General features: G+C 40.3%; 1 protein-coding gene across 2 annotated transcripts in view; it reads right to left on the minus strand.

The window, feature by feature from the left end:
- Positions 1-5,542: 5,542 nt before the first annotated feature.
- SLC25A48 (solute carrier family 25 member 48) overlaps positions 5,543-13,127 on the minus strand; it is a 53,658-nt gene continuing 46,073 nt past the window's right edge. For both annotated transcript variants that reach the window (XM_075859944.1, XM_075859943.1), the window contains one exon: positions 5,543-6,508. In XM_075859944.1, coding sequence (XP_075716059.1) covers positions 6,392-6,508 — 117 coding nt within the window. In that variant the 3' untranslated portion in view covers positions 5,543-6,391. The remainder of the gene's footprint in view (positions 6,509-13,127) is intronic.

The following is a 13,127-nucleotide window of genomic DNA, read 5'->3' on the forward strand; positions in this document are numbered from 1 at the left end:
TATTTGTAGTTTATCAATCGTTTGCTGCAGTTGGGCTTCCTGTTGTTCGAAAACAGCCTCATTCCTAAAGACTTTGATTTTATCTATCTGTTCCTTCAGGGACAGAGATGTTCTCCCCAAAGTTTTTTTTTTTTAATCAGTTCAAGTTTATTCAACAAAATTCACAACTGTACAGGTAATTATACATTCTCATACAGTGTATAAGCAAATTTCCACAGACCCGCTTATGTATTTTCAACAAAACATTCCCTTCCCCCCAACTCCCCCTTGTACCCCCCCAGCCGGTCTTCTCGTTACACCTTTTTTAATTCTATCTCCTTCTCCTTCCCTTTTCCATTCCCCCTCTTACGTCTACTCCCCGTATTTACCCCACCGTCAGTAGCCCTATACCTGAATGTGGGACCGTAATGTAAGTAGCTCCGCCGAAGCGTACCCAGAATGATCAATCCATCTAGCCCATTGTTTTTCAAACTTTGCCTTGGACCCCCTCTTGGAGTATATCCTATATTCCATCAGAACCTGTGAGTTAAGTGCCCCTATAATTTCTTGCTTTGAGGGTGGCTCCGTATCCTGCCAGTGTTTCGCTATTCCTTTCCTGACTTGGTATAGTATTTTTGCAATTGCCAAACCTGACATCCTATCCCCCTCCACGTCTCCAACATATCCCAGCAGCATTACCACTGGATCCCATGGAATCTGTACCTCAAACACTCTCCCCAGTAGCTCTGACATTTCTGTCCACAGAGTCCCCAACCTCCCGCAGGACCAGAACATATGAAGGATGTCTGCCTTTTCCTCCGGACACCTAGGGCACCTGGCGTCCGCCCTTAACCCCATTTGTTTCAGCACCCAAGGGGTCCTATACACCCTATGTATCAGAAACAACTGAGATCTCCGTTGTGCTACATTGATGGACAAAGTACATGTTGCCGCCAAGACCGCCTCCCAGTGGTCTGTAAAAATAGGACCCACATCTCTTTCCCATGCAGCTTTGATTGGTGCCATAGGATCTCCCAGATGTTCCGACAGCAACCTGCGATAAACCAATTAAATTAATCCCTTTGACGTTACCGCTTTTGCAATATGTTCCAACACTCCCGTGGCATGTATTGCCATGTCTATACTGGCCGCTTGTGTCTGCACCGCGTGCCGAATCTGCAGGTACTGATAGAACATGCGGGAATGCAACTGAAACCCCTCCCGTAATTGCTGAAAGGATTTGAGTATGTCTCCCTCGTACAACTGACTCAATCATATTATGCCTTGCTGCTCCAACCCCTGCATCCCTTCCAATTTACCCAGTTCCCCCAGATATGCATTCCTCCAGAGTGGTGTATATTTAGTACACTCTCCTATCCCCAGCAAGTGTTTGCACTGCCACCACACCTTATGTATGAGAAGCAGGGTGGGTCTAGTACTCGCCATCCTTTTATAGCTGTGTGCTTCCTGTCCTGCCAACAGGTTCTCCCCCCCCCCCCAGATATGATAGGATGCGCGCACTGGACCCCCATGTCTTTTCCTGCTCCCACCCCCAGAAATGCTGACATTGGGCAGCTAAATAATACACCCACGCATTGGGCACCACCAGGCCCCCTCCTCCTTAGGCAGTTGGAGTTTCTCCAGTTTAATCCTGGGTACCCCCTTCTTCCATACTAGGTCTCTAAACAAGTTGTGCAACCTTCTAAACCAATATTTGGGGATCCATACCGGGGAGTTATGTAGGACGTACAGCACCTGGGGCATAAGGATCATTTTAATCAGATTAGTCCTACCCAGAGCAGATAGCGGTAGCTTATTCCAAGCCTCTACTTTGGCTTTTATCGTTGTTAACAGTGGCATTACATTAAGGGACATATAATCCTGTGCTTTCGCCGCCACCCTGACCCCCAAGTACTTAAACTCCGTGACCACCGGTATCTCCACCTCCTCCTCCCCAGTCTGGATAACCCCCGGGTCCATGAGCATTAGAGCCGATTTTGACCAATTAATGAGCAATCCCGAATATTTCCCAAACCGCCTAATCAGGGCCATCACTAACGGGAGTGTGCGCTCGGTATCCGCCATGAATAACAGCATATCATCTGCGTATAATGCAATTCGTTCCTCCACCCCCCCATATCTCAACCCCTGAATATGCTCATGTTGTCTTACTGCACACGCCAATGGTTCCACCGCCAACGCGAACAACAACGGAGATAATGGACATCCCTGACGCGTTCCCCGCGCCAGCGCAAACCGATCAGAGAGTACCCCATTCATCCTAATCCTTGCAGTCAGGGCAACATATAACAACTTTACCCATTTTATGAAATTAGGGCCAAATCCCATTTTTTCCCAGAACTGACCACAAATATTTCCATTCCACGCAATCAAACGCTTTAGCCGCATCTAGGGACAGAATGGCTCTCCCCCTGTTATTATCCGGAAGAACTTGCAAATTCAAGAACAGCCGTCTCAGGTTCACCGCCGTCGACTTGGATGGCATAAAGCCGGCTTGATCTCCATGTACCACCCCAGCCACTACCCTGGCCAGTCGAAGCGCCAATACCTTTGCTATGATTTTAATATCCACCGTCAATAGAGAAACTGGTCTATAGGAGCCCGGGAGCTGCGGATCCTTCCCCTCTTTAGGCAGAACTACTATAGTTGCTTCGTACATTGTTTCCGGGAGCCGCCCCCTATCAAAACTATCCAGAAGAGTGGTCAGTAACTGAGGTGTGAGTTCCTCCCCATATTCCTTAAAAACCTCCACCGGAAGACCATCCGGCCCCGGCGCCTTTTCACTGGCTAGTATCCCTATGGCTGCCTGGAGCTCCTCCAGAGATATAAGTTCCTCCAATGTCCCTCTCTCCTCCGCTCCCAACCTGGGAATTTCAGTCTCCCCTATATACTCTTCCAACTGTTGGGGTGTGTGCTCTGCTCTAGAGGCATATAAATCTGAGTAAAACTGCTGAAAAACTTTCAAAATCTGTCCTGTATCAGTCTCCGACTTTCCCCCCTCCCCCTGATAGTGTGTATATAATTATTCTCCCTCTGAGCCTGCGCCATCCTTGCCAGTAACCGTCCTGTGGTTTCCCCCTCCTCATAATATTGGCGTTTTAGAAACATCCGTTTGTTATCTGCCCTCTCCAATTCTCCCCAAAGTTTTATTCTCCTGTTCCAAGAGGATCCGCATAAAGCGTATAGAGCTCGCAGTTGCCTCCATTGCCCATTTTTCCAAGAGCTCCGGTGATCTGGCTCTTCTTGCTGGGATAATATTAATCCTGAGACCTTTGGACACTATGTTATGCTGTATATATTATTTTCCAAGCTTTGGACTTCCCACCACGACCTTATGTTGTCCTTGTATGTATTGGACAGAATATTAAATGCTTATTTAAGTGTTGGGGTACTGGTATTGGTCAAATTTATTTTATCCGAAAAAAAAACACCTTGGCATCGATCAACCATTGTTGTGTATTGATATCCTTAGATAATAAAAACCTGCCATATTTCTCAATGCACACTATAGTTTCTATCAAAAATCAATTCACTGTAAATATTGGTTAATGTGTAGTTTTCCCTCGGGTTTAAATCTAAAATTCACTGTATTTCATATCACAAGGGAAATATCCTATAATCACCATCTGACAATGGTTCATTCATTTATTTATTGTCTTGCATGGACAAATTATGACAACAGTATGTCTTAAATACTAGTGCCTGTGCACTTTACATTGACACCAAAGACGTAGTAAGATAGGTTGATCAATTTCAAGCGCTGCCTGTCGGAGGTAAAATCTTTTTTTGCTTTATATTTTAAATTTTTTATTTCTTATATTTTTTATGTTGTATTTTTATATAGATTTTATATTTTTATTATTTATTTGTGTAATAATTATTTGTCAGTGCAGTCAATATGCTTGATATTCCACTCTGTTTCCACTTCGTTGTTGAAAAGAGGATCAGGGGAAACAGCACAGATACAAGCAGGCGCTATTGATGATCTATCTACTACCAGCCCGACGCATTTCTTTACTAAGTTATATCTCTGCTGTAAATCATCAGGGGCTTACAGAGTCAGAGTGTTGTAACTTCTAGCATTCTAGAAGTGTCCAATGTATTAAATGTTTTAAACAAGAATCGTTCGTGGCGTCGATATCATTGCCAGCCACCATCAGCGGCAGTCAGCTCCATCTTATAAAGGTGGAGCCTCCACCCCCTACCTTCAGCTAAAGCCTATCAGGAACTCTGTACATACTTACGTACAGCACAGAAGATAAGCACTGTATCACAGTGCATTTTTGTCTTCTGTGTCTGCAACCCTAACGTCGTCGAGGGAAGACCGTCTCAAAGCCGGCCTCTGATTCGTCGAGCTGGACGAGCCCCCTTTTCCAACAGGGCAGGACATAGCACTAATGTGGAGTCTCTGATAGGCTGTAGCTGACGGTGATTCCGGAAGGGGTTGGAGGCTCCACCTTTATAAGACGGAGCTGACTGCTACTGATGGCGGCTGGCAATGATATCGACGCCACAAACGATTCTTGTTTAAAACATTTAATACAGTAAATACTTCTAGAATGCTAGAAGTTACAACACTCTGACTCTGCAAGCCCCTGATGATTTACAGCAGAGATATAACTTAGTAAAGAAACGCGTAGGGCTTGAAGTAGATAGATCATCAATAGTGTCTGCTTGTATCTGTGCTGTATTCCCTGATCCTCTTTTCAACATAGGGAAGTGGAAACAGAGTGGAATAGCAATCATATTGACTGCACTAACAAATAATTATTACAATAATAAAAATATAAAATCTATATAAAAATACAACATAAAAAATAAAAAATATAAGACATAAAAAATGTTAAATATAAAGGAAAAACATATTTTGCCTCAGACAGGCAGCGCTTGAAATTCATCAACCTATCTTACTACGTCTATGGTGTCAATGTAAAGTGCACAGGCACTAGTATTTAAGACATACTTTTGTCATAATTTGTTCATACAAGACAATACATAAATGAATGAACCATTGTCAGATGGTGATTATAGGATAGGAAGATTTAGTAACACTTTAATATATCTTTATAGTGGTTGGAGCTATTTTTCTGATACAAAGTTCTAAATCCCCTTCAGAAACACGGAGTTAAAACTATCCCTGCCTGCAGCCGCCACTAGGTAAAATTTAGGAGCTACCTGCATAAAATTTATACTTTATAGGCCTCATGCACATGACCATGCATTTGTTGACCCATTCATTTCTATGGCCTAATGAACACCACCTTGATTTTCAGGATCCGTGCTGGGGCCATGAATCCGGAATGCAAAAACTCAAGACAAGTCTTTTTACGATCCGGATTTGAAGGCTTCACTAAACTGGTGGACTGCAAATGCAATAAGGTTGTGTGCATGAGGCCAAACTCATGACGCTCACACATGGCGTACTTTTTCCATATTGTCTGTGTATTATTTCGCACAGACAATCCACAAAAAAGTGCAGCACAATGCATGTGAATGGTGTTTTATTAAAACTCATTCACACTTTTAATAAACATGTGTGCCTCTTGAAAAAATTGTTACTTTTTAGAATTTACCACAAAGTAGCCCTCTTTTTTAATTTAGTCTATGTCCCCATGGCTTTCGTAAAGTTTTCTAGGAGTAAAACATTGATGGCCTATTTTGCAGTACCAGGCACAGCTACTTATCCGATGTCGAACCCCCACGATCAAATAATTGATGGTCTATCCTAAAGTTAGGCCATTAATGTTTCCTCCTAGAAAAACAAACAATCTTTCAGTTACTGTATTCTAAACCAGAATATTATAATATACATAAAACATTTTATTAAAAATCAAGAAACTGATAGATATACTCATGATAGGATTTGATACAACAGCTCAGCAACAAAACATGTCTGAATTAGTAGAGGAGTATTACAAAGTATCTGCCAATTATGAAACCATTTAGAGCAGCATCCTCTTCCAACCATCAAGTAAGGAGAAAAAACAACTGATGTACAAAAGTATCAGCCCCCACATTTTACAAAATTGTTTTTTTGTAGTTTTTGTACTACACAATGAAATGGAACAATAGCACAGTACATTCCTGATATCTGATAGTACCAATGGCAGGAGTTTGATTAAAATCTTGACCTCATTTACGTGACGCAGCAGATCAAAGACTTCTTTTCCTCTTCACTATCTTTTATCTTTGTGGTAAGTAGTGATGTACTATTATTAAAGTAGCAGAGCAGAAACTAATCATTCTCCTGTTCTGACACGTATGTGGCATATGATGTCTCTTCAGATCATTGGTATTTTTTGGCATTGATTGATCAGTCATGTTATTATTAAAAAAAAAATAATTCAGGCTGAAATTATGAATGAGGTGTAAAAATTGGTTGCGAATTAGTTTAATTTGATTCCTTTCTTGTCTTTAGGGCTTTTAATGAAAGTTCATAGGTCAGAAACATAGCAGCACTCATTGGAAATCCACGTATGGCATTTACTGTGATTCCCCTGAAAAAAACCTGTAAAAGACAACATTTGCAAATCTTCATCAGAAATCACTCCACTGTTCATGATTCACAAATTAAAAATAAGTTACACATAAATAAGTTACACATTTCCATATAACGTATATGTATGACCCAGAGCGATCTTACCCATACTTCTGATATTTGATTTGCTTGATTTGCTTTCTAGGTGTTATTTCAATAGGGAGGGGGATAAGAGTTAAGGGGGTTTTACACTGGGCAATTATCGGGCAAACGATCGTTTTAAAAAAGTAAAATATTATTGTTGTCGGCAGCACATCTCCCTGTGTAAACAGGGAGATGTGCTGCCGACATGATAATAATGTATGGGGACGAGCGATCAGAGTAACGAGCGAGTCACACTGTTGAAATTCAAATACATTGCAATACATGCGTCCATGTGATGTCCATTGTTTTAACGGCTGTCACATAGACGTGTTCTACGTTTGTCTGAATAAGGCCTAACTTTTCTGTCTTTTTTATCTCTACTACATTTTTTGCCTCATTTATTCATTTCTGTTTGTTATATAGAGCAAACATATTCTGCAGTAATGTACAGATTATCGCCATTCAACTCAGCCATAACAGTTTGAAAGTCACTGTTTGAATATTTAGCATCAATAGAAATCATATGGTTTTCAACACACGGCAGATTGAACATTTTAAGATTAAGTCTTGGTTGTGGCCCTTAACCCCTTAAAGAGGCTCTGTCACCACATTATAAGTGTGTCTATCAAATACATAATGTGATCGGAGCTGTAATGTAGATAACAACAGTGTTTTTTTATTTTGAAAAACGATCATTATTGACCAAGTTATGAGCAATTTTAGATTTATGCTAATTACTTTCTTAATGCCCAAGTGGGCGTTGTGAAGAGAAGTGTATGACGCTGACCAATCAGCGTCATACACTTCTCTCCATTCATGTCCATTTTTACTCAGCACAGCGTGATCTTGCTGTGCTGTCACATACACCCACATTAACTTTACTGAAGTATCTTGAGTGTGAATAGACATCACCTCCAGACCGACACTTCCGTAATGTTTGCTGTCATTCACAGCGTGATCTCGCGAGATTACGCTCTGCAGTTATTAAGTCTCACACAAACTTTACCGAAGTGTCGGGAATGTGAATAGACATCGTGTCCTGGCTGGAGGTGATGTCTATTCACTCTCAAGACACTTCAGTAAAGTTAATGTAGGTGTATGTGACAGCACAGCAAGATCACGCTGTGCTGAGTACAAATGGACATGAATGGAGAGAAGTGTATGACGCTGATTGGTCAGCGTCATACACTTCTCTTCAAAACGCCCACTTGGTCAAAAATTAAAAAAACGCCCAGTTGGGCATTAAGAAAGTAATTAGCATAAATCTAAAATTGCTCATAACTTGGTCAATAATGATCGTTTTTCAAAATAAAAAAAAACACTTGTTATCTACATTACAGCGCCGATCACATTATGTAGGGGATAGGGCACTTATAATGTAGTGACAGAACCTCTTTAAGGCTCAGAGCCTATTTTTCAAATCTGACATTTTTCACTTTATGCGGTAATAACTTCGGAATGCTTTGACCTATCCAAGCGATTCTGAGATTGTTTTCTCATGACACATTGGGCTTTATGTTAGTGGTAAAATTTGGTCGATCCATTGAATGTTTATTTGTGAAGTATTACTATGTAATACTATGTAATAGCAAAATGTAGTAAAAATTTTGAAAAATTAGTATATTTTTTAATTTAAATGTATCTGTTTGTAAGCAGACGGTTATATCACACAAAATAGTCACCACTTAACATTTCCCATATGTCTACTTTAGATTGGCATCATTTTTTTTTAACATTATTTTATTTTTCTAGGACATTATAAGGCTTACAACATAAACAGCAATTTCTCATATTTTCAAGAAAAATTCAAAAGCCTTTTTTTTTAGCTACCAGTTAAGCTCTGAAATGGCTTTGAGGGGCTTATGTATTATAAACCCCCATAAAACACCCCATTTTAAAAACTAGACCCCTCAAAGTATTTAAAACAGTATATAGAAAGTTTATTAACCCTTTAGACGTTTCACAGGAACTATGGTAATGTGGAGGTGAAATTTGCAAATTTCATTTTTCTTGCAGAAATTAAATTTGAATCCATTTTTTTCTGTAACACAGAAGGTTTTACCAGAGAAACACCACTAAACATGTATTGGCCAGATTCTGCAGTTTTTAGAAATGTCCCACATGTGGCTCTACTGCGCTCGCGGACTAAAACACAAGCCCCAGAAGCAAAGAAGAACCTAGTGCATTTTGGGGCCTGTTTTTAATTAGAATATATTTTAGGCACCATGTCAGGTTTGAAGAGGTCTTGTGGTGCCAAAATAGTAGAAATCCCCCAAAACTGACCCCGTTTTGGAAACTAACCCCCTCAAGGAATTCATTTATGGGTGTTGTGACCATTTAGACCACGCAGTTTTTTCACAGAACTTATTTGAATTGGGCTGTGAATTAAAAAAAATGTAATTTTTTCCAATAATATGACGTTTCGGCTCAAAATTTCTCATTTTCGCAAGGAATAAAATACCCCATTTTGTTGCCCAATTTGTCCTGATTGCGGCAATACCTCATTTGTGGTTACAAACAGCCATTTTGGCCCATGGTAGGGCTCAGAATCAAAGGAGCGCTATTTGCTCTTTGTAGTCCAGATTTTGCTGGATTGGTTTTCGGGTGCCATGTCACATTTGCAGAGCCCCAGAGATATCAAAGCAATGGAAACCCACCAGAAGTGAGCCCATTTTGGAAACTACACCCCTCAAGGAATTTATTTATGGGTGTTGTGACCATTTATACCCCACAGTTTTTTTCACAGAACTTATTTCAATTAGGCTGTTAATTAAAATAAACTTAGTTTTTTCCAATAACATGTAGTTTTGGCTCAAATTTTCTTATTTTCACAAAAAATAAAAAAAAACATTTTGTTGCCTAATTTGTCCTGAGTGTGGCAATACCCCATTTGTGGTGATAAACTGCCGTTTGGACCCGTGGGAGGGCTCAAAAGGAAAGTGCTGTGTTTTTTGGAGTGCAGATATTGCTGGATTGGTTTTCGGGTGCCATGTCGCATTTGCAGAGCCCCAGAGGTATCAAGGCAATGGAAACCCACCAGAAGTGACCCCATTTTGTAAACTACACCCCTCAAGGAATTCATTTATGGGTGTTGTGACCATTTAGACCCCACAGTTTTTCACAGAACTTATTTGAATTGGGCTGTGAAACCACCAAGAAGTGACCCCATTTTAAAATCTACACCCCTTAAGGCATTCATCTAGAGGTGTAGTGAGCATTTTGACCCCACAGGTATTGTCTAAAAGGTAATGCGCAGCAGATGCTGCAGTGTGAGATTTGCAATTTTCTATATACAGTGAAGGAAATAAGTATTTGATCCCTTGCTGATTTTGTAAGTTTGCCCACTATCAAAGACATGAACAGTCTAGAATTTTTAGGCTAGGTTAATTTTACCAGTGAGAGATAGATTATATTTAAAAAAAAAAACAGAAAATCAAATAGTCAAAATTATATATATTTATTTGCATTGTGCACAGAGAAATAAGTATTTGATCCCCTACCAACCATTAAGAGTTAAGCCTCCTCCAGACCAGTTACACGCTCCAAATCAACTTGGTGCCTGCATTAAAGACAGCTGTCTTAAATGGTCCCCTGTATAAAAGACTCCTGTCCACAGACTCAATTAATCAGTCTGACTCTATCCTCTACAACATGGGCAAGACCAAAGAGCTTTCTAAGGATGTTAGGGACAAGATCATAGACCTGCACAAGGCTGGAATGGGCTACAAAACCATAAGTAAGACGCTGGGTGAGAAGGAGACAACTGTTGGTGCAATAGTAAGAAAATGGAAGACATACAAAATGACTGTCAATCGACATCGATCTGGGGCTCTATACAAAATCTCACCTCGTGGGGTATCCTTGATCCTGAGGAAGGTGAGAGCTCAGCCGAAAACTACACGGGGGGAACTTGTTAATGATCTCAAGGCAGCTGGGACCACAGTCACCAAGAAAACCATTGGTAACACATTACGCCGTAATGGATTAAAATCCTGCAGTGCCCGCAAGGTCCCCCTGCTCAAGAAGGCACATGTACAGGCCCGTCTGAAGTTTGCAAATGAACATCTGGATGATTCTGAGAGTGATTGGGAGAAGGTGCTGTGGTCAGATGAGACTAAAATTGAGCTCTTTGGCATTAACTCAACTCGCCGTGTTTGGAGGAAGAGAAATGCTGCCTATGACCCAAAGAACACCGTCCCCACTGTCAAGCATGGAGGTGGAAACATTATGTTTTGGGTGTGTTTCTCTGCTAAGGGCACAGGACTACTTCACCGCATCAATGGGAGAATGGATGGAGCCATGTACCGTCAAATCCTGAGTGACAACCTCCTTCCCTCCACCAGGACATTAAAAATGGCTCGTGGCTGGGTCTTCCAGCACGACAATAACCCGAAACATACAGCCAAGGCAACAAAGGAGTGGCTCAAAAAGAAGCACATTAAGGTCATGGAGTGGCCTAGCCTGTCTCCAGACAATCCCATCGAAAACTTATGGAGGGAGCTGTAGATCCGAGTTGCCAAGCGACAGCCTCAAAATCTTAATGATTTACAGATGATCTGCAAAGAGGAGTGGGCCAAAATTCCATCTAACATGTGTGTAAACCTCATCATCAACTACAAGAAACATCTGACTGCTGTGCTTGCCAACAAGGGTTTTGCCACCAAGTATTAAGTCTTGTTTGCCAAAGGGATCAAATACTTATTTCTCTGTGCTCAATGCAAATAAATATATATAATTTAGAAAATGTGATTTTCTGTTTTTTTTTAGATATAATCTATCTCTCACTGGTAAAATTAACCTAGCCTAAAAATTCTAGACTGTTCATGTCTTTGACAGTGGGCAAACTTACAAAATCAGCAAGGGATCAAATACTTATTTCCTTCACTGTATGTATGCCATTTTAGGGTCCAATATATTGTGCCCAACATGCGCCACCAGAGTTATACACCCTATAAATTGTAATGTACATTCTCCTGGGTACGGCAATACCCCACATGTGGCTGTTATCTGCTGCCTGGGCACACGGCAGGGCTTAGAAGGGAAGGACCTACTGGAGCTTTTCTGGTGCTAAGTCGTGAATGCAGAAGCCCCAGTACAGTTGAATCCCCCAAGAAGTGACCCCATTTTAAAATCTATATTTGATATATTTTATTTTATCAAAAAACAACATCCAACAATTGGTATTATATAAACCATTCCATTATACAGTTATTTATAACCCCGTATCCCCCCACTCCGCACCAAACCACGAAAGGGAAAAAAACATACAAAAAAAATAAAATTCAAAAATAAATAAATTATATTTTAAAATGTACCATCCACATATTCCATATTGCATCAAATTTGAGAACTTGATTTTTACTCTGATATACTTTTTTTTCAAACCCTATGCCTTGTATTAGCTTTTTTTCCCAATCAGTTATTGTGGGAACCTCAGATGATAACCACTGTTGCAGTAATGTGATTCTAGCAATTAATAACACTCCCAAAATTGCCATTGAGTCACATTTAGTTACCTTTAAACTAGTGGGATCACCCCAAACAATCAGAGTGGGGTCCATAGGCACCTCCACTCCCATTACCTGCTTAATTTTCTCTGTAACCAACTGCCAATATCTACAAAGTTTTGGACATTTCCAGTACAAGTGGGAAAGATCTGCATATAAGTATGGACATTTAGGGCACTTTGCAGTGCTTCTATATCCCATCTGGACCACCATTTATGTGGTGAAAAATGTAGCCGATTTACTATAAACCACTGCGTTATTCTATGGGAAAAGTTATTAGACCTTATTTTTATGGAACTATATACTTTATCCCATCTTATTTGATTCTCCCCACCGATATCTCTTTCCCACTTTGTTCTGCTCGGCAGCTTTTTACTACCTATATTGAACCCCAATAATAGCTTATACAATATAGATAAGTGTCCTTTGACCCCATTTGACAAAAGCATGTTCAGTATTTTACTATCAGACACTCTTAGAAACGGATTATCCTGAGTTTTACTTAAAACGCTCTCGAGCTGGTATAAGTAAAGATAATCACCTTGGTTAAGTAGGCCTTCAGAGAGCATTGTATGTAGTGTTTATAATTTACCCCCTTGAAAAAGCTGAGGCACCTGGACAATACCCTTTCAAATCCATAAATCTGGGTTATGGAATTTTTTCTAAACTTGGAATATACTTATTATGCCAGATTGGTGTCTTACTATTTGATCATTTATTTTCCATAAACCTTGCATCATTCCACACCCTATATAATAGGGTTGCTAGTGGATATTTCCTAAACAGTATCTTACTCAGTTGTCCCATCTCCATCAATTCATATATAGTCATACTAGGACTACCTCTTGCCCGTCCTACCAAGTAACCCAGAAATGTATCCTGCTTCCACTCCTTTATAAAAAGCACCTGAGCTGCCAAAAGGTACATTCTAAAGTTTGGGGCAGCCAACCCTCCTTCTGATAATGGATATGTAATATATTTATATTTACATCTGCGAA

Source organism: Rhinoderma darwinii, chromosome 3 (genome assembly GCF_050947455.1).
Source record: "Rhinoderma darwinii isolate aRhiDar2 chromosome 3, aRhiDar2.hap1, whole genome shotgun sequence".
NCBI lineage: Eukaryota > Metazoa > Chordata > Amphibia > Anura > Rhinodermatidae > Rhinoderma > Rhinoderma darwinii.